The 23,636-nt window shown below is 34.0% G+C and overlaps 1 protein-coding gene across 2 annotated transcripts in view; it reads right to left on the bottom strand.

Annotated features, from left to right (window-relative positions):
* PDE3A (phosphodiesterase 3A) overlaps positions 1-23,636 on the bottom strand; it is a 319,114-nt gene that overhangs the window by 116,934 nt on the left and 178,544 nt on the right. Inside the window, exon 2 of one of the 2 annotated variants that reach the window (XM_007072865.3) lies at positions 10,719-10,769. The exons of the other annotated variant lie outside the window; for it this stretch is intronic. Within the exon in view, the coding sequence (XP_007072927.3) occupies positions 10,719-10,769 (51 nt within the window). The remainder of the gene's footprint in view (positions 1-10,718; positions 10,770-23,636) is intronic. 2 annotated transcript variants of the gene reach the window in all.

Raw genomic sequence — 23,636 nt, 5'->3', positions numbered from 1 at the left:
ATCGATCAATGCCTTTTTAGAGACCAGGGACCTTGATGAAGAGTGATTCACTCAAGGCCATCCATCAATTCATCAGAAACACATTCTGTGCAACCACTGCACAGACACAGCCATGTTCTCTTTAAGGTTGTTCTTCTGAATCACTTGGATGCTTACGCGTGGAAACAGTGCATTTTCTCCTCCTAGTTTTCTAGGAATGATTCTACTGTGAGTAACTACCTCATAACAAAATGAATATGCCCTTTAAAATTGCTTAGTAGACTTAAAGATGGAACCTGAAAGCTCAAAAGCTACACCTAAAAAGTATTTTCCCATATTCCTATATGAAATATCAACATTCATTAGTAAATATTTATTTATTATCTTTTATATGTATAGCAAAGAGATTATGCTGTAATCTCAGTGGTTCTCAACCTGAGGCAATTTTGCCTCCCAGGGGGCACTTGACCATGTCTGGACACATTTTTCATTACCATATGAACTGTGGGTGGCCTCTACTAGGGAGTTTGCTACTGGCCTCTACTGGGGAGAGACCAGAGATGCTGGAGAAGTAATAAACCACTGGGTTCAGTTGTTAAAGAGAAACACCATTTCCCTTTCTCTGAACTAAGATAAAAAGAAATGTCTATGTGTCCTCTTTGGATGTTAGCATCAGGACAAATTTTTAAGACTGTACCTTATAAAGTGTGTCAACGTAAATTAAAGACATAACAGTAAAATAACACCAGATAAAAGCAATTTCACAAAATATGGGGGAGAGATTATCCAAAAATTTAGATCTAATGGGTAAAATTTAAAACACTCAGAGGAGGATTTGATGGGCAGTTTTGATTTTTAGATGTACCAAAAAGTTCTGATTTAACAAAAACAAGTATAAGGTACATGTCATGTAAATGATGTCCACAGCCTCCAAGATAAGAGGGTCATTCAATAAGTATTAAACAATCAGGTCCTTTCCTGCCTCGATTGTATGAGACGACAAGGCCATTCCTAAAACATGTAGGGCCCAGGCAAATACTTGGCATTTTGGCCCATATAAACAAAATTCAAACAAATTTTACAACACAACAACAATAAAAATATTCCCTTGGAGAGATGCCAAAAAATGATAATAATTATTAGATTAATACATGGTAAAGTAAAAAATGAGAAGGAAGTACAAGCGAAAAACACTGTGTTTGCAGAAAAAGTTAACACTGGCAGCTAGCTTCATCTAGGATATGAATTATTCCTTGGTAACACATCAGGAGTTTGGGCAATGTAATCATGGATTCCCAATCTGCTCACATTAATCCCTTGGAATAAATTCCTGAAAAATCTGGATGGTTGTCTTTCTAAATGTATTAAATGAAATTAACTTTAATAAATTTATATGGCATTATTCCAGGTAAACCTGGACAGCATTTAAATTACTCTCATAACAAAAGCAAATTACTTAATATAGAAAAGAATTGCTTTGCCCTGAATTAGATCCTTAGGATGCAAATGCTTAGGTTTATCAATATGAGTAGCTGTCAAGTATCATTCTCTTGAACACCTGAGTGGACAGGATACTCAAGTATGATAACTTGACATCAAAATCCATCCTTAAGACTTAAAATATTACTGCAAAAGCTAATTTATCTACATATATGCTTCTTATTCTAGAAGTTTCATAGTTTGGAGTTTCTTGTATGTGATAGACACTTAAAGCCATGCTACTAAATAAGACACAGATAATTTATTTACTTACTTTTAATATTTTTAAAATTTTTATTCAGTTTGTTTAAACCAAAAACACTTCACCCATTTCTATCTCCTACTCCCTACCTCTTGCAACCAACAGCCCATTCTCTGTGTGTAATAATTTTTTTTCGGACTCCACATTGAAGAGACACCATATAGCATTATCTTTCTCTGACTTATTTCACTTAGATTATGCCATGGAGGTCCATCCACATTGTCTCAAATCCCAAGATTCCGTTCTTCTCTCTGGCTTAATAATATTCCACTGATGTGTGGGGGTATGTGTATATAATACATATAATAATTTATTTATCCATTCACTTATCAATGGACACTTAAGTTGTTTCCATGTCTTGTCTATTGTAAACAGCATTACAATGAAGGTGGCATGCAGGTACTTTTCAAATTGGTGTTTCAGTTTCTTTAGAAAAATACCCAGAGGTGGAACTGCTGAATTATATGGTAGTTTTATTTTTAATTTTTAGAGGAAGCCTGTTCTCCACAGTGGTGCATCAATTTACATTCCTATCGACAATGGACAAGAGTTCTCCTTACTCCACATGCTCACCAACACTGTTATTTCTTTTCTTTTTGGTAATAATCATTTTGACAGGCGTGAGGTGATAAATCATGTGGTTTTGATTTGTATTTCCCTTATGATTAATGATGTTGAGCATCTTTTCACATCCCTGTTGGCCATCTGTATACTTCTCTGGAAACATGTCTAGTCAGATACTCTACCTATTTTTTAATCAAATTATGTTTTCCCTATTGAGTTGTAGGAGTTCTATGTATGTTTTGGATATTAGCCCTTTGTCAGACATAAGACCTAACAATGATTTTCTCTTAGTCGGTGGTTTGCCTTTTCATTTTGTTGGTGCTTAGAAGCTTTTCAGTTTGATGTTAATTTTTCGTTTGTTGCTTTTGCTTTGGGTGTCAGATTAAAAAAATATATATTGCCAATACCAATGTCAAGGTGCGTACTACCTATGTTTTTGCCTAGGAGTTTTATGGTTTCAGGTCTCATATTCATATCTTCAAACCATTTAAAGTTGTCTTTTGTGTATGGTGTAAGATAGTAACCCAGCATCATTCTTTTGCATATGGCTGTCCAATTTTCCAAATACCATTTATTAAAGAGAGGCTTTAATAATTTAATAATACTTTACCCACCGTATATTGTTGGCTCTTTTGTCATAAATTGACCATATGTGTGTAGGTTTATTTTTGGGCTCTCCATTCTGCTTCACTGACCCATGTGTCTGTTTTTATGCCAAAATCATATTGTTTTAATTGTAACAGCTTTGTAATACAGTTTGAAATCAGGGAGTATGATGCCTCAAACTTTGTCCTTTCTCAAGATTGCTTTGGCTCTTTAGTTGGTGTGTGTGTGCGTGTGTGTTGTTCCATGAAAATTTTAGGATTATTCTATTTCTGTGAAAATGCCATTGGAATCCTGATATGGATTACACTGAATCTTAGATTGCTTTGGGAAGTATGAAAATTTTAACAATATTAATTCTTTGAATTCATGAGCACAGAATATCGTTCCATTTACTTATGTCTTTAACTTCTTTCATTAATTAATGCCCTATAGCTTTCAATAGACTGGTCTTTTGCTTCATTAAATTGATTCTTAGGTATTTTGTCCTTTTTGATGCAATTATAAATGGGATTGTTTTCTTAATTTCTATTTCTGATAGTTCATTATTAGTGTAATGAAACTTAACAGATTTTGGGGTGTTGATTTCATATCCTGCAACTTTATTGAAGCCACTTATTAGTTCTAACAGTTTTTTAATGGAGTCTTCAAGGTTTTCTATATATAATATCAAGACATCTGCAAGTAGAGACAATTTTAGTTCTTCTTTTCAATTTAGATGCCTTCAGTAGTTTTTTGTTGTTGTTGTTGTTTTTTTCTTTTATTTTGCCTCATCACTCTGGCTAAGATTTCCAATACTATATTGAATAAAAGTGGTAAGAGTGAATATCTATTCCTGATCCTACAAGAAATATCTTCAGCTTTTCACTGTTGAATATGATATTAGCTATGGGCTTTTCATATATGGCCTTTAATACGTTAAGATACATTCCTTCCGTGGGAAGGAAGTTGGGAGTTTTTAATCATAAATGGATGCTGAATTCTGTCACTTTATCTACATGTACCAAGATTACTATATCATTTTCATCCTTCACCTTGTTAATGTGGTATATATCACATTGACTGATTTGTGAATGTTGGACCATCTTTGCATCCCTGAAACAAATCCCACTTAATTACAGTGTATGATCCTTTTAATGTATTGTTGATTTTGATTTTCTAATATTGCGTTAAGAATTTTCACATCTATGTTCATTAGATATATTGCCCTGTAGTTTTCTTTTTGTGAGTCATCCTTGTCTGATTTTGGTATCAGATTAAGTATGTTTGAAAGAGTTTCTCCTCTTTTATTTTTTAAAAGAGTGTGAGAAGGAATGTTATTAATTCTTCTTTGAATATTTGGTAGAATTCACCAGTGAAACCGTCTGGTCCCAGACTTTTGATTGTTGGAACTTTTTGATTACTGACTCAATCTCCCTGCTAGTCATTGGTTTGTTCAGATTTTTTATTTCATCATGATTCAGCCTTGGCAGGTTGTATGTTTACAGAAATTTATCCATTCCATTTGGGTCGTCCAATTTACTGGAATACAATTGTTCACATTAGTCTTATAAGAGACTGATCCTCTTATGATCCTTTGTATTTCTTTGGTATCAGTTATAACATCTCCTCTTCCATCTCTGATTTTGAGTGTTCTCTTTTTTCTTGGTGAGTCCAACGAAAGGTTAATCAATTTTTATCTTTTCAAAGAACAGCTTTTAATTTAACTTTCTTTTTAGTCTCTACATCATCTATTTCTTCTCTAATCTCTATAATTTCCTTCTTTCTACTATCCTTGGCCTTCATTTCTTCTTTCTTAGTTCCCTGAGGTAGAAAGTTAGATTGTTTGAGACTTCTCTTATTTCTTGAGGTAGACTCTATGAACTTTCCTCTTAAAACTGCTTTTGCTGCATTCCATAAATATTGATACGTTACATATCCATCTTTGTTTCATTTTTAAGCATACCAATAGCTTAGTGTATCTGATAACTTATTTTTCCCCATCAGAATACTTAGCTGTGCTCTTCTATTATATACACATCACTTATTTAGGGACATACAAACCAGAATTTCATTGTCTACAGAATTACATAAATCACACAAAAAGCTGTTTCTTCAATAAGTGGTCTTAAGTCTATTTGATGAATCCTGACTGGTACTCTGTCAGTCATCACTAATTTACTAAACAACTAAAGAACTTGCTAGTCTCTAACTATTGGTAAAGAAGAGCCTGCTGGTTCCTAGTATATTAAAATCTTAGCAAGCTCACAAATTGAAGTAATCTTTTCCCACAAGACTCCTTGGAATCCACTCCTCACATTTTTAACCTTTTCAAAGGAGAGTGATTTTCTATTGCCCTTCTTCACTTCCCACTGGAAAACTTTTCTTCAAGAATTTAAAGAAAAATAAAAAAACTAATTGCCTTCTGAGAATTTCATCCCTGACTTCATTTGGTATTACTGGGAATGCTGCCAGAGGAAAGAGTTCTGCATGCTGTTGGAAGTTAATCTTTTAGCATATTCCCTAATTTGGATGATCTACTATTTGGGAATATATACTTTAAAAACATGGTGGAGAAGGAAAAGGAGGAGGGGAAGAAGGAAGAAGATGGGGGGCAGGGCAGGGAAAAGGAGAAGGGAGAAGACAGAAGAAAGGGAGGATGGGGAGAAAAAAGAGGGAGAAGAAGAGGAAGGGGAAGAAGAGGAAGGGGAAGAAGAGGAAGGGGAAGAAGAGGAAGGGGATGGAGAGGAAGAAAAGGGAGAGGGGGGAGAGGGGGAAGGGGGGGAAGGGGGGAAGGGGGGGAAGGGGGGGAAGGGGGGAAGGGGAAGAAGAGACAGAAAGCTGTGAGTTCATAAATTATGTCACAAAATTACTGCAATAAATCAATTTGAATTAAATTATTATTGATTCTGAAAAGTCATATGCAATTAAGTGGTGCAGTTTACTTGAAACAAGATATACATTTTTCCATATGATAAATATTTGAAGGGTACCCCTTATTATCTGTAATAGTGCACACATGATACAATTTTGGAGAATCACATCAAATTTGAGAAAATCTTTTACTTAGTAATAAACACATGGGGGGAAATCCAAGATAAGCTTAACTCTATCTTGATAATGACTAATCCTCTCAACACTTGCTGAGGGGCACCTGGGTGGCTCATTGGTTAAGCATCTTCCTTCTACTCAGGTCAGGATCTTAGGGTTCACGAGTTTCAGCCCACATTGGGCTCTACGCTGACAGCTCTGAGCCTGGAGCCTGCTTCAGATTCTGTGTCTCCCTCTCTCTCTGCCCCTCCCTTGCACACTTGTGCTATCTCTCCCTTTCTCCCTCCCTCCCTCCCCCTCCCTCTCTCTCTCTCAAAAATAAATAAAAATATTAAAAGAAACCACTAGCTGATTATTTTTTATCCTCTAGCTAAGGCTGACTTTAGGTAAAACTGTGTGCTTCTTGAAGACAAAAGTTGTTCAGTTTTGACCCCTTAAAGGCTAAAGAAAGTGCCTGACATATATTGGTGGTGTTGTAAATCAACACAAAAGGGGTGAAAATTTGTCTTACAGGCTACCCACTCACAGAAAATGCCTCTGCTTTTACTAGGCACTTCTTGATACTCAAACATCAAGCCAGTCCCCTTTTCTTAGATACCCAAAACAAATATATTCCATCTATTTTTCTACCGTTCAAGATGTTCCACTATTAATCATCAACTTCTTGCACCCTTTGTCTACCAAGAAAACTGAAATCATTAGGCTCACAGTATTTCTTTTACTTTGTACTATCTGTCTCTTTTTCTTATACCTTGCTCTGGTATAGATGCCTCTACTTTCTTTCCAAAACTTCTTCATGTGTGCTTTTTGGTGAATCTACCCAATAGTTCCTTTGAGAACATGGTCAGTTTTCTGACTAAAGGGTGAATGGTGGGGTTTGGTGAGGGGACTGATGGCAGCACATCAACAGGTGCCAAAAGGGCCACTTTGGAAGAACGTACATTCCTTTCCCTGAACCACACCATTTTTCCAGTCCTTAAACAGGCCAGTGTCAAGAATTTTCACTAGTTTCCTCTCTACACAGATTCTTTTTTCTTTGCCATTAATAACTGTTGAGACACACATCTCACTGTGGCATAAAAAGAAATTTCACTCACTTCTGCTGCCATCTCTCTTCTAAAACAAAACTCCAAGAGAACATTCTATCTTATACTAGTCATTTAATTTCTGTATTCTGCTTTCCATCCCTTCTCGATCAAAATGGCATTCTCAAAGCTCACTAATGTCCTGCTAATCACTATATTGAAAGGTATTTCCTATGTTTTTGTTTTGTTTCTGTGAACCTTTGTTTGTTGTCTCAACTTTCTTCCTAGTGTAACTTCATAGTATGCTGCTTTCGATTCTGCATCATTTCTCCTTCAAATGGTCTCCTAGTGGGAACATAGGCATGCTTTAATTTTCTCCCCAGGCTCATCCCAGCCCTTCCAACTAGCCTTCCCCAAGAATCAGTCTTTCTTTCATTTTTCCCTTTTAATATTCTTCCTCTAGGATCTATGTCTGATGTAGTTCAATTATCACATGTAGGATTAGCATTCTCAATTGATTACAGAGCTCTAATCTGGCTACAGAGCATCAGAATGGTATCTCAAGTAGTTGTCTGATATTTCCTTGTGGAAATATCCTTGTGGAAATGTTCTCACGTAACATCACAAACATCAAACTCATCGTCTTCTCTGTAAACTGGGCTATGTGAATGGTGCTAGTTCCTCAAGTACTGGATTTCAACATCTTGACCCTCCTTACTTCCTCCTCACGTTTAATCAATAATGCGTGACATTCTCTGAATCATTCCTTTGCTGTAGTTCCTGCAACAGCCCTTAACCAATAAATGTTTACAAAGAAGTTATAAAGAAAATTCACATATATCCAAACATGTCCTATACGCTGCCAGTTCAGACTCTTACTCAAGCTTTTCCTTCTCCTCCCTTTGTACTTCTAAGATCTTATCCAGCATTGAAGGCTCACCTCCAATATCAGCTCCAAGAAGTAGTTTTACTAGGGATAAATACTCTGTCCCACTTCAACTCCTATCATGTTTTGTTTATATATTTAATTTTACACTTACCAGACTGCCTTATATGAAAATTATATATTCAAATATTGTTCTGCTTCCAAATATAACTTGTGAGCTCTTGGAACACAGTAACCTTGTCAACTCAGTTTTTCCTCAGACTTAGATCTGCCACAGTGTGTATACATTATAAACACTTAAAAACTTACTAAATGTCTCCAATTAAACTAAACTGAGATGGGATTTGAGTATTAGTAAATTATTAAGAAATCTTTATTCAGATGAAGACTGTCTGAAATTCCTTTGAAATGGTTAAAAGGCTTTTGACATATCACCCCAGAAAATAATAGCAAGATAAGGGATCAATGATATAAAACATAAATACAGTATCTTTTTCCCCCCAGTGGGCAATCAATATTAGGTAAGAAATTATTACCTAATACTTGTTATCTGAAATTTCCAAAGAATAATGTTTTTTGTTGTAGTTACTGTTTTCAGTTTTGGATGTGTATTTTTCTTTCTACCTTAGCAATTTTTAGCTGTGTTGAAGAATCAAAGGGAGACAAAGGAACACTTGTTTAGAATACTTATTTAGCTAGTTGAAAGGTCTAAGACTGCCTTGATGCTGATAATGGTAGTTCATGCAAGAATGTTCCAATGCCTTTGCTTTTGAGAACCATCTCGGGCTTTCAAATATGATCAAACTTTATTTATAAAAATATTTGTGTATATGGAATTTTGAAGTTTTCTAGCTACATGCAGTATCTAGAATTTAAAAGTTTTTCACTCTGAGTTCTTTACGTTTATATTTAACACAAGCAATATTGTGCCTTTATGACATTTTTTTTCTAATTTATAACAGAGTGACCAATTCAAACTTGAAGATATATTCTATCCAAATAGGTTATATGGGTTCCAAATAGCAAGATTTCATTCTTTTTATGGTTGAGTAATATTCCATTGTGTGTGTGTGTGTGTGTCACATTTTCTTTATCCATTTATCAGTCAATGAATGATATGGATGGAACTAGAGAGTATTATGCTAAATGAAATAAGTCAGAGAAAGACAAACACTGTATGATTTCATTCATATGTGGAATTTAAGAAACAAGCAAAAGGAAAAAAAAATAGAGGCAAAAAAAGAGACTCTTAACTATACAGAACAAACTGATGGTTACCAGTGGGGAGGTGGGTAGGGGGATGGGCTAAATAGGTAATGTGGATTAAGGAGTGCCCTTGTGAAGAGAACCAGGTGTTCTATGGAAGTGCTGAATCACTATATAGTACACCTGAAACTAATATTATACTGTAGGTTAATTAACTGGAATTTAAATAAAACCTTAAAAAACCCAAATTGGTCATATGAGGAGTAAATAACACAAATTTTAAACAAACATAACATAACACTACATCCCTTTGAAGGGGCATGTCAGCATGAAGTTACTTGGCATGTTTTGAATATCAAAATGTTTTTGGTGGCAATTATCAGAATTGTTCAATTTCTTACTCGTGCTCATCTTTACTTTTTAACTGGTTTGGATTCACAAAGCATTTACCACACAGTCGTCATTTCATTACCAATCTTGCAGCAAATTCTGATTTAAAACATTACAGATGTATACAGATGGAGAGCTGACAGAGAATGGAGAAGAGGAAATAAGAGTGAAGGAAAGCAGGGCATAAATTCTGTGGGATAACCGACTTAATTGGCCTGGCTTATATTATTTACTAATCAAGTTGATAATGGACAACAATAAAACCACAGCTATTAAAATCTCAACGAAAAACAACTGATTGACTGGGTTTTAGTTTCCCATGACCTAAATTAGATAGCTACCATGCCAACTTGATGACCGTGCCGGTCTGCATCAGCTTCATAAAACACTCCGGAGAATCTCACAGTTCACAACAGACTTTCATATGCAGTGCTACATATTCAACTTTCTTTCAGCCATATTTTTTTAGTGACAAATATAAAGTGTGAGCAGGAAAGGTAAAAATGTTCCACCCACTTAATTTTTATTTGGCATGTCTACAGACAGGTAAACACACAGGCTACTAGGAGATAAATGATTTTCATATTTCTTCACAAACACCCTAGGAGGAGAGAGAATTTTCTTAGTATAAAACTCAGTCCTTATTCTGTCAGGCAAAGTAATTATGGAACCAAAACAAATCCACATTGTCTAATTAGGTCATTAAAAAGCATAAATGCGTCATGGAAGCTTTTCCCCTTGCCTAAGACATAAAGTAAGACAATGAAAACAATCTGGTAATATAGAAAGGTTCAGAATTTGTTTCTTTTCAAAAATAATAGGTCCTTTCATCTTTCTATTTCCCTAAGACGAAGACAGTTAATTTAGAGACAAAATCTGTAATTAGTTCAGGGTTTACTTTGATTATGTTTCAAAATATTTAACCAAAAACAGGAAGATAGAGAAAGAAAGAAAATACACTGAAAAATTATCAAAGGAAGTGAATAAAAGCAAGAGAGTGGGTTGCTGATCAAAATGTATTGTGCAGAGACAAGATGAATATAAAATCTACATTCATGTAAACACAACCAATCTGGGATACCAGAAAGCTCTCAGGAAGAATATGCAGGCATCTGCCTTTGGGATTTCAAACCAGACTTTAATCACAACTAACTTAAATAAAAACAAATGGCATGATTATTTGCCTCTTCCTCTTTCTACTTGTTATTTCTTGAGTTTTAGAAGGCTCATGGCTCAAAACGTTAAGAAACAAAATGCAAAAAAAAAAAAAAAAAGGAAAGGAAAACAAACTTACCTGTGATCCTCTTGGCCCTCGCTTGTGGTCCCATTCTGAATGCCCCACGAGCTGTAATACAATATAATAATTACCATAAATTCAATGATGCTTATTTTATGTGGCAAAAAACGTGTACTCCTTCTTCTAAAGATCAAGTTTTTGAAATCTAAGTTTTAATAGTAATGTATTAAATAGCTATCATGAATAAATATACCTAGTCATAATAATTTCTTTGATAGCTAAGATTCCAAATGGTAGTTGTTTTGAAGATATTTTAATATTACTGTCTGATAGAATCTGCTAATACATAGCTTTATGGTTCTTTTGTCAGAATGTCCTAGAGAGATGTTAACCCAGGTTAAGCTTTTTAAGTTTGTAAGCCATTAGGTTTCTAGTTTATTAAGAAAATACGCTAAATAAATCATTAGCATAGCTTAATTTACTGTCATGAATGACAAAAATGAGAAGGCAAAAATATTTCAATCATTTTTAATTCTGTTTTGATAATATCGCAAAACATGGGAATTCTAAAGAGTGAAATGATTTAATGTGAAATATGCCCCCAAGGTCACAAAATGTAGATTTACATCAAAAGAGACACTATAAGACATTATCAAGTTTGTCCCATAGTTGTAATGGCCCTGAACTACTCTACTTGCAAAGCATTGTATTTATTTATTGAAAATAACATTCAACTAGAAGAATACTAAGAAAATAGAAGATGTTGACTGAAAGGAATAAAACTCCATTCATCTGTCCAGTACACTTACTATTCATGTGTCCCAATGGAAGAATTCCCCATCACTAATAAACTAGCACACCAACAGGACAGACCCTTCAACACATGCATATACATTATTAGATTTTCTATACAACAGCAATGATTTCTTAGTGGATATAAAGAAATCTGTTCAAAAACTGAGAACAAACTGAGGGTTGATGGGGGGTGGGAGGGAGGGGAGGGTGGGGGATGGGTATTGAGGAGGGCACCTTTTGGGATAAGCACTGGGTGTTGTATGGAAACCAATTTGACAATAAACTTCATATATTGAAAAAAAAATAAAGAAATCTGTTCACAACACAATAGCAACAAAAAAATATAGTTTTGAACATTAGCAAGACGTGTGTGATAACAATAAACAGAAAACGGTAAAACTTTTCTGATGGTCATACAGTGCTCCTGATTAAAAAGACTGAATTGTATAAAATTATTAAGTGTTCAGTTCTACCCACACAAATTTACAGGTTTAACCTAATTTCAGTGAAAAGTGATCCATATTTGTTTAGGAAACTGAAAAAAAAAAAAACAACTAGGTAAATTTTATCTGAATAAACATTGGTAAGAATGAGAAAATATTAGAAGAGATAGTAATACCCTAGGGGATATTAAAATATATTCTAAAATTTAACCCTAATTATGAGCTATTGATTTAAGACTCAAAATATAAATGAATGAGATGTAGTGGACACTTGTGACATGAACTCAAGTACATATGGCAACAAAATATGAAAAAGAAAACATTAATATCAATGAGTATTTGATGAATTAGTCAACAAATGAAAAAAAGAGAAATAGATTCTTTGGAAAAAAATTAGAGCTGAACCTTATACACAAATATTAATTCTAGATAGATAAAAAGACAAATTTAAAAAGATAAAAAGCATAAAAATAAAATAAAGTCCAGGCAAATATTTAAACTACCTTGAAATGTGAAAAGATTTTCCAAACTAAACAAAACACACACATACACAGAGAATCAAAATACACACACACACACACACGCACATACACACAGGATTACAATTCAACTACATAAAATCCTCAAATATCCATGTACAAATGTCACACTGGCAAAATATTTGCTTTAAATGGCAGGTAAAAAAAAAAAGTATCTTCAGTACACTAATTTTCTACAAATTTGAAAGTAACGCAACTTAACAAAATAATTACAGGAAAAGATAGTTCACAAAACAATTATCAATAATCAATAATGGAAATAACTTTATTTGAAGTGAAAAAATTTCAATATAAACAAAAGCAAGAAATGACGCTTGCTTATTAAATTAGCAAACTGATAATATTCTGGGAGCTTAGTATGCCTATATATTTCTAGTACGTAGTGCACAGATACATACATATGTATATATTTACATACTTGTAAATACAGACATGTATACACTATATATATCAATTTTAATAGATATTGCATACTCTTAAAAATTCATACCCTTTGAATTAGAAAATAAAAATGTAAAAATCCAGTAATTATAATGTGTCAATCACTGTGTCATCCAACCACAGGGGAACTATCCACTAAATTAGAGTATACAAAAGAATATAATATTGCATTTACAATGTGGCCTTCAGGGCCCTTTTAAAAATTACATGCAAAATGCTCAAGTTTTAATAAGTGAAAAATATAACAAAGTAATTTTAAATTACTCATTTTTAATAAGAAGGTCAGTTATTGTATGCCTTGGAATTAGTGAAATGATTTAATTATAATTTGGCTAGCACACAGTTTGGGGTAAATTAGCCCAGGTAATCATCATATAACTTGAATGTTTACACTTAGCGGACATTTCTTTAATGCTTTAATTTTTTTTAATTTCTGGATTTAATGGCATTACATCTGCTAGTAAATATTAATACTTATATAAAGTTGATTATAAAAAAAGTTAAATACTAATCAACTAGTGAAATAAATAGTCTGATTTAGAAACATATAAATCAACATTTAATTAGTTGTTCACCAGAACTATCAAAACCCATTCCTGACACATTTCATCACCTGCCTTATTGACCTATTATTATTAAACTATTATTATTGACTTTTGTCAATAATAGGAAGAAAAAAAATAATAGAAAGAGGAGATACTTGCTTTGGCAACTTTAAAGAGATGATAACTTGAGTACTACCTATATTTTCTGAAAATAGTATTTTATAAAAACTGTTATGCCATTATTCTCTTGCTAATGACTTTAACGGGATAATTTAATAAATTCTATCATGAGTGTCACAATAAAAAGAGGTAAGTAAACCACAAACACAAGTTATAATACAGAATACATAATACACTGAACAAAAACTTTCAAAACACAGAGTCACTTGGGTCATCCCTTAGCACAGAACAAGAAGATAAACTTGATAATAATAAGCCAGAGCTTATAAACCTCCAAAAGTTCACTCTCTAAATCTGACCTTTTGATTTAGGGTAAAGGCATTCTATTTTATTCTACTATTACATATTTATTTTATATATTATTATATTTAAAAGTCTGAGTGGACCAGCCATTTGTTAGTATTTCAAAATGTATTTTTAAATGATACTATCACTACTTTTTTTCAAAATAATGAAAAATTAAAGAAATCTACATGCTATGCAATAAAATGAAAAAAGCAATAAACTCTGAAATGATAAAGAAGATACTGTAATATTCTCTATTTGACAGAAAGAGAGTCAAAGAAACTTCAACAAGATTTTTTTCCCCCTTTGGACTTGAAGAAATCATACAAAGACTTTGTTTTTAATTAAAATAATCTGAGTCAAAATGTAACATTAATTGTTTCAGTGTCGAATGTATGGGTTTTGTTATAATATTCTCTGTAATTTGTTTTTAAAGGCAGAGAAAGAAGTAGTGGGGGTGCTGTACAGGGTGTCAGGGCTCTGCTCTCCCTGTGATTACATCATACCTGGCACAGGTAGGGGTGAGGTAGGGAGTGAGGATAAGCACATGATAGCACATGCATTTTCAGCTTATTTGCACAAAGAATTTATTTTACTATCGTAACAGCACTGCCCTTAGACAGGACAAAAGACTAAAATAACCACAATGTTTTCACTATCCCTTTTCAAAAACCATCCATAGTGTGATAAAAGGCCTGACTTATTTATTATTACAGATTATTTACATTAAAATGAAGCATTTGCCCACAGGTAAGTATTCCTGTTAATGCTGTACCATAGGACTAAATGCTTTAGGAAGTATGTAGACATCTCATTAGCTTCCCTCTCATGACTAAATTAGGACAAACCAAAAATCTTGGTTATAATAAACAGTGAAAAGGAGATCTTGAACAGGGAAGTCAGTGAATTTCAGAATTAAGTGCAAACCAATACTGATGAGAAAGTAAAACATCCTTCGAATCAAACAGGTAGGATTAGTATTAAATTGCAGATGACAACAGTAGTCATTTGACATTTTCATGGGCTTAGATGAAAGACAGAAATCGGTCATGGACCATAAGGAACAGAAGTAGAAACTGTGGAATTACCTTTTTCTTTTTGCACTTTAATTCATCTGGACTAAACTTTCAAGAAAAATGAAGAGCAGCATGATACCTAGATAACTCTGGGGAAAGAGACACTTCATTAACATGGTATGATACTCTTTCTGAAGAAAGAATGCTTAGGATTTTATGATTAGTTATGTACAGTTTCTAGAAATGTAAGAGAGAATGAGAGACACATACTGAGACTGACTAGAAAAATGAAAAAAAAAAAAAGGTTTTCAAATGTATTCTAGCTGGTCAAGAATGCATGGCTGCTTAATTCAGGAAGAAAAAAGAATGTTTGCCTCTCACCTTTAAAAAATACCTTAACTACTGAAATATGATTACCCCTCTGGGTAAAGGCATTTTAATAAGAAGGTTTGGGGATATATAGGTCACCAAAGTTATACCCACAAATGCTAAACAAAAATCTTTCTATCTGATGAAGGAATTCTCAAAAAAACAAAAAAAACAAAAAAAACAAAACAAACAAGAGTTATCTCTCTTCTTTTCCAGGTCCCACTAATCAAGATAGGAAAATGCAGATCCTTATATTTATTTCTAGGAAACAAAGTATACTTCCTTTAAAAGAAACACAATCTATTATTTAAAGCATTTCAAAAATCCTAACTTCCTTGACACTGAGTCATTTTCATCCTTATGGAATAAATTCTTTTCTCTCTCTTTTATTTTTAATAATACATTTCTACATCACAGCCTTCAGCTAACAGTATGTTACACAGTACTTAGTTCCAAGGAAAACAAAACTGCTGCCAAACACCGAATTTAAAAAGTTCACAGGAGAAAGCAAAGGAGAAGTCAGCATGGAAACAAAATGGTTCTATCCAAGCAGAGGTATTTTTAATAATAGCATGAGAAATGCAGACAGTTGAAAGTATGCTTCTGTAGGTAAAATATTTTCTTTTCTTGTTTCTAGATTTTTCCCTGAGCTATATTGCATTATTTTTTGTTTGTTAATATAAAAAAGAATACCTTTTTAGGGGCTCCATGGGAGGAAAAAGTTCACCATCGCTATTACTGCGAAGAGATGAAAGCTGCATGAGGCCCACTAGGTGTGAAAAAAATAATTCTTTGCACATACCTAAGGAGGTAAGAGGCTTTACATAAGAAAAAAAAAAAAAGGTAACACAGAGAGACAATCCCATTGTTATCCTGGCCTTCCTCTCTAGAAACCATTCCTCTACTTCACTTGTCAAAAATTACTAAAGCATATTTTTAAAAACACATAAAATAACATATATATGCCGTATTATATAATATATATAATTATATTATATATAATATATATTATAGTGTGTGTGTATATATATATATATACACACACACACACACACACAATGTATACTTATATCTACCATAGATGGTGCATAGGAGGATGCCAAAGTTGCTATATAAACCTCCTTTTCATTGCATCATTTATTCATTATATTTTTAATGCATATTTATTATATGCCTATTGTGTTCAAGGAACTGTTCTAGGCACAACCTAGATGTGAACAAACCAAGATGTATCTCTACTCACCTGGCTCTTACAATTCTAGTGAAAGGAGACAGAACATAAATGAATAAACAGAAGATAGCAGGAGATGATAAAGCTACACAGAAGCTTGGAATAAAGGAAGGAGAATCAGCGGCTCAAGGCAGAGAGGGCCCGGGAACAGAGCTAATTTCATATAAGTAGATCAGGGAAATCCTTTATGAAAAAGTGGCTTTTTAGGAGAGAACTGTATCAAGTGAGAGCTGTACACACAGATATCTGGGGGGTGGGCGTGCCAGACAGAGGAAATAGGAGATGCAACGACCGCGATCTCGAGATGGGAGAAGTGGTTCATTTGGGAAATAGCAGATTATCCTTAAGCTAAAATTTTAAAAAAGAGCTGATCTTTTTTAACCATAGGTATATATTTGGTATTTACTCCCTTCCTCTGGTATGAAATTGCCCAAAAGTTAATCTTTCGATCCACTAATTAAAAATTGCCAAGTACATTCTCTTCAGCAATAACAGACCAGGGATTCCCCCTCTTCCCCAATCTCTTCCTCAATTTCATGCAATAGATCCCACACTCCACAAAGGCACCCTTAGATTAGCCATAGCACATAGCACAAATCTGGTGTCCCTTTACACATTTTTTTCAAGAGTCATAAAAGACACAGCAGGCTGCCTTTTAACTCTACTTACTGTGAGAGGCATGAAACTTTCCGTTTGATAAACAAATTAAAGCTTCTCTTTACACTTAGCACTTCCCTTTGGATTCTTCCCCTTTGCATACTCTTTTTGTAATCTCTTTACTACTTAAGTTTTCTCTTTTCAGGATTCCATGTGGGAAGGTAGACCTGGACCGCTCACTCCCCTGACCACAGGGTCTACTAGATGGCAGTGCCTTGGCCTGGGAAGCTCTTTGACAGACAGTCTAGCCAAGCTCAGTTCCTGTCTAGTCCTTTGAGGGGAACTGCTCTTAATCCTTTGTTTCTTTCCTTCACCTCTTGCTATCAATGGAGTAAGAAGTTCAAGAGGACATTGTGCTCTGCAGAAGAGGGACACTGAAATCTATATTTGATTTGGGCCTTAGGACAAAGATGTTGACAGAATCCCTGAGGCTCCCACACACTGTCACCCAGCCCTGCAGGGTTCTTCCCTGGGGTTTGGGGCATAGAAAGGCCTAACGCAGGTGACCCTGACAAGATTTACCCTCCTTTATAATTGAATTTACAAACCGGGAGACTCCATCAGACACCTTTGGGTAAACCAGATAGGTTTGATCAGTGGCCTTGGTTCTTACCCATAGCCTACCTTCACCACCACCACTTTATCGCATCACCCATACCCCAAGTCCATCTCACTCTGCAAAGGCATTATCAAGTGATGGAGATACTATCAAAGATTTTAGGGGGAAACAGGACATGGTTACATTACACTGAATACTGCAAAAAGCCACAAAAATATTCATCAGATACTCCAAAGGCATCGAAAAGCATTTGGGGGTGGGGTGGGAGGAGGGCAGCTGTCACACCTCTTGCCCTTTACTTTTGAGGCAGGACAAGGGAAGTGAGTCTTTTTCAACTTACAGGTCCTAGCCTTTCATGCCTCAAGGATCTTTCTCAGGCTCTAAATATGTTGAGTTTTTTTTCCAGAATAATTTAGCTTCCTCCTATTCTCCCCATCTTGAATCTTTAGACAAATTAGTAGGGGGAACAAAGATTCTTTAGAACTAACTCTCCTTAGCACTGAGACCCTGGAAATAGTAAAGAACTGAATGACTGAAATTAAAGGAATATCTTTGTTTTCACAGTTACTGATAACTACCTAAATTCCATCCACTCTACACAGAATACATCCCTGATCCTGACTCTTAACATGCCGACCAAGTATAAATTTCATAAACATGAGAAATGAAAAGACTTCAAGTAGAAAGAAATTCAAAAATTCTGGAGTTTGAAATCCCATCCTCTCTACTGTAAATCATAGATCTATTTCTGACAATTATGATGATATTCACACACTCTGATTTAGAGTGTTTCCATAATTCTATTTCTGTCTCTGTTATCCCAATGACAATCATTACTCTAAACCTATATGTGGTTTGTGCTAATGGTTGTGCTAATGTGCTAATGAAACTAACGCTTCCATTATTTTTACATATTTACATATGACATCTGTACTATCTTGATTACATAAATTGTTGACACTTTTACTGCTAATTTGCATTTTTGGTACTACTATGAATAATGCAATCACATCGGTCTTGTGCTTAAACAGTGCAACATTTCACTAAGAAATAGCAGTAAAGTTAAATAAGCTTGTGAAATTCTGCAAAATATAATTCTACTTAGTTGCAATATATATTAGCATTGTTAAAGTTTGAAGAAGTCTTAAAGAAACACAATTCAACTAAACATTTCCAGTAGAATTTGATCACAGAATACTTTTCTTTCAAAAGGGAGTAATAATTTTATTTGGAATACATTCTGAGAAACTATTTGTTACAGTTTTCTAAATGCTTTTCATATACATTATTTTCATACAATTTATAGAATCATGTATGATCACATAATTCTTTCCTACTGTATTACTTTTAACAATAAGGAATTACTGAGCCAAACCAAATATCCCATCCTGGGCAATGAAGTATATTGGTAAGAAAAAAGAAAAAGATGTGGGAGTTGATTTGTCTTCATGGAATTAATAATGATGATAGTTAATGTGATAGATTTATTTCTCTAAAATCCATTTTCCACTCTCTAGTCTCCACCTCCTTTAAAAACTGTGGAATAAGAGAAACATTAATGTCTCAGAAAATCCTATGTAAATCCTACAAGTTAATTATATTTTTAAATGTGGGCTATAGAATTACCTCAAAATGTATATAGTAAATTACATGTCAGAAGTTAGGTTATACTAAATTCTACTAATGTGTCTCTTTAATACACATTATTCATTGCTACATTCACATATTTATTCATACAAATATTTACTGGGTGCCCACAATATATCTAGCCCCATGCTCTATGTAAACATAACAAATACTGATATTGCCAACCCAGAGTCACCACAGAATCTTGAAGTACCTTCTGAACTGTTAATCAAGTATAGCACATTGGTTAAGTACATGGGTTCTGGGAGGCTGATTAGTTTAAATCACAATCTGACATGATACTTACAAGACACATGATCTTGGAAAATTTAATGAATGTTTCTGTGCCTCAATTTCTGTACCATTAGAATTCAGATAACAATAGCATTTAACTCATGTGGGTTAGGGGATTGTTAAATGAGTCATTACATAAAGAAGGCTTAGTACAGTACCAGGTGTGTAATAAGTATCACTCATCAAACCTTAGCTGTTACTTCTGTCACCATTAGTAATTATATAATATTATTTAGGTGTTACTGTATTCTGATTCTTTTTAAAAAGTATAAATCTGATGATATATACGGTTACTTTCTATTAAACTAGAATGGGAGAAACCCATTCCTTGACCCATGCCACCACACAGTTTATAAAATTTGATCAAATTCATAAGTAAAATAAAACTCAAGCATCATTACTCACAGTAACATAAGAGATGTACATGACAATGGAGTCTACTGAGTGTACTGCATCAGGTCAGATTTACTTTCTGTGTATCAATTGGAAAACCCAACCTCTAACATTACTAGGACCCCTTGGTGACGCATGCAGTAATGACAACTAGGATGGCTTACTCTTCCTGACACATAAAGAGTAGCAAAAACCTGAGAATCACAAAGAACAAACACTTGAAAAGATCAGTTAGGTAAAGGCTATGCTATGTTTCTTCAATATCAAAAAGACTTGCACCTTCAGCTGTATGATCTACTAGTTGGAAATACAACCAAATTTCCCATGCAAGTGACAGTTAATTAGCCCTAAAACAACAAGCGAAAACAAAACAAAACAAAACAAAATCCATGTAAAACAATCACAGTAAAAAAGCTTCTAAGTTCTAAGCAACAAAAGAAATACATTTTTCTTGTGAAATAGTAAAGAGGCATTACGGCTTAAAGTCATTTAACTCTATCAAGTTTACTTCAAGTGAAACCCAAATCTGTGAGCAGCCTTGAATGTGATTATAAATCTGTATTTTACAGTTTGTTAAACTACCTCTTATGTGATTTCTGCCAATTTCTATAACTGAGTAGAAATCTTTAAAAATGGGGGTCTCATTTATTATTTCCAGCTTTTCACCTCTTATTTTTAGACTAGATCATGCCAATATTTCTCAGTTTCCCTATCTACATTCATATTGCATTTATACAATGTCTCCTGAAAGGGCTCCTTCAAGAGTATTTTCCCCAGAAAAATTATTAAAACCCAGTCAAACCCAAGAGGGCAAATTCATGAAACTAATCTATAAAACTGATCTTTACTTACAAGAAAAATTTGGAAATCCCAGGGAAAATAATAAAATCAGAAATAGCCTCAGTCGTGACAAAAGCTTTAACTCAAGATTCAAGAGGTCTTGCATTTGGATAGTTTTAAGGATTTTTTTTCCTTTTTCTAAATCAAACATTCTTATGCATTGTATGTGGTATAAACAAAAATAGTTTCTTTAATGTAAAAGCATTAAAATTAACACTGTGTGCTGAGAAGTGGGAAAATTACTTTTATCCCCAAATAGTTTAACACTTGTGAACCCACAAAAATACAGATATATTACTACTCTGTTTTTAAGCTGTTATGTATCAACAAAACTAACTAAATCAGAGGAAAATTCTCCACTTTAACCATCTTTCTCAGAAAGGGTCTTAAAAGTCCATAGCATGACTTTTTCAAATAAATCTCAGTAATTCATGTGACTTAAAAAAACTGAACTCATTTTAAGTCTCATAAAATGACATAAAATACTGAATTAATTTTTTAAAATTTCCTCTCAACATTGGCCCAAAAATGCTTTTTGTAAATTTTTAAAAGCCTTATTCAGTTGTAAGCTATGTTTCTCATTAGCGCCAAAGAAACTTCAGCAAAATGACATAATTCCCAACATTTTCCAGACTACTTCCTTCTTGTCAAACAGCTTCATTTTGGGGTCGGTGAGAAAAGGGCAGATTCACTTACATGGGAGAACAATATATGCCAACTCCATTACACGTCCCTTGGGTTTCTTCTTTTTCCTCTGAACTTGGTATTGCCAAAATTACTTTACTTCTACTTTCTACAATTAGTAAGTTTTAACAAAACGTGAATTTTGTCCTCAGATTCTTAAATGTTATTGGAAATAATTTATTATAAGGCCAGAAGATATTCTCTTAGCTCAAGTTTAAGGCAGAATATATAACCACCTCCCCAAATTTGACCTAGCCCCTCCATTCTTCTTCATGGCTCCAAGAGCCATTTGATATGTTGAGAGTAATTTCATGTGTTTGTTTATATTGCAACCAGTGTTCTTTTCATTAAGCAAACAAAAAAAAAACTTTTCTTGGAAATGTATTCCCTTTGGGGATATATTATTTGGGTCACTGGGGACCAAGGAAAATAAATTAGAATATAAGATATCGTGGCAAGAAAAAGGGAAGGAGGAGGAAAAAAGTAGTATAGTAAGATCTAAAGTTCTTTGTATTTCATGAACTCTCTGAATTTCAAAATTTATGAACTTTGAATTAGGAACTTAATAAATTCTTTGTATTTGATGAGGTCGGTAGAATTACAAGTGCAAAAAGAATTATCATGTTCTTCTCTGTTCTTACTGCTAGAGCAGAGAGACTTCTTGCCTTTTTATTTCTTTCTTTCTTTTTAAGCATTACTATACGCTAGAGCCTGTATTAAAGGTCAAATATAAAAAAGAGGAACAACTAAAAAAGTTAATTTGAAGCGCAGAAACACAAGGAAATAGATACATAGCTAACTAATGATGGCTATTCTGGGTTGTAGAAGGTGAGTCCTGATTGATATATCAATTTATTACTGACCTTGTCAATGTGAATTAATAATGTACAAAGAATGGGATTCCTGCTTCGTAGATTATTTATATACATTGAAATTTTTCTGGATATTTTTGGGAGGAGAAAGGACCATCTTAAATAAAGTATACAATATATATATTTTTTATTAAACACATTTTCTTTGCTTCCAACTATAACTGGGAGTACTGAATATTTTACCAAGAAACATGTTTCAATTGAAATTGCGATATAGAAATAGGGAGAGGGATGGAATTTGACAAAATATTTGTTCACCAATGCCACGTCACAGCCAAACCTCTTTAATGAAACTGCCATAGAAAACTTTTTGGTTTTTCACCCTTTGTTAAGAAATTTAAGAATTAGAATTGTGGGATTCCAAATGATCAGAAAATTACATCTGAAAATGGAAAATTATGGTCATTTATGGGAATATTAGGGCAATTTTCCTGTTAGCCCACATTTCTTCATTTCTGGAAGCGGTCATGAGGGAATGACTCCTCTCATGCTGTTTCTGGCTACAGGGTGTGTGTGATGTGCCCAAGACAGTATCCTTGGAAGGGTAGACTCCCGAGTCAAATTTCCTGAAAACAAATCCCTATTTCACTCTTCCTAGTCTCATCAATCTGGGTAAGTTATTTTATCATTGCTGTGTTTAGTTTCCTCATTTGTAAAATAGAGATAAGAATATTACCAACTTCACGTAAGTTTTATAGATGAGAGAACCCATATAAAACCATGCAACTGGCTTTTCACTTACTTTAGAATTAAATTTGAACTCCCTGCTACAAACTCAAGGTTTGAATATTATTGATCAGGCCTGGAATGAATTTTCCCATTTCATCTATCCATCCCTTCCTCCAGCCAGCCAGCCAGCCAGCCATCCATCCATCCATCCATCCATCCAACATCAACCAATACAGATTGAGCACCTACTCTTGGCCAGGCTTGATACAAGACACTGGGGTTAGGGAGTAAAGAAAAGAGGCCAGCCTTGCCCTCACCTTCTCCCATTACTCTTCAACATCACTGTTTGTTTCCTATACTTATTGCAATATGAAATTAACTTGTCTATTTATTTCATTACTTGTGTATTGTTGGTCTCCCATTCTGGAAAGTGAGTTTGAAGTTAGCACAAACTTTTGGTCCTATTTTCTATGTACACTGTGCCTGGTACCAGTTACGGTACTCAATAAATATTGTTTAAAGAATGACTGATTGGTG

Source organism: Panthera tigris, chromosome B4, assembly GCF_018350195.1.
Source record: "Panthera tigris isolate Pti1 chromosome B4, P.tigris_Pti1_mat1.1, whole genome shotgun sequence".
Classification (NCBI taxonomy): Eukaryota; Metazoa; Chordata; class Mammalia; order Carnivora; family Felidae; genus Panthera; species Panthera tigris.
This window is presented reverse-complemented; position numbering and strand designations above follow the sequence as displayed.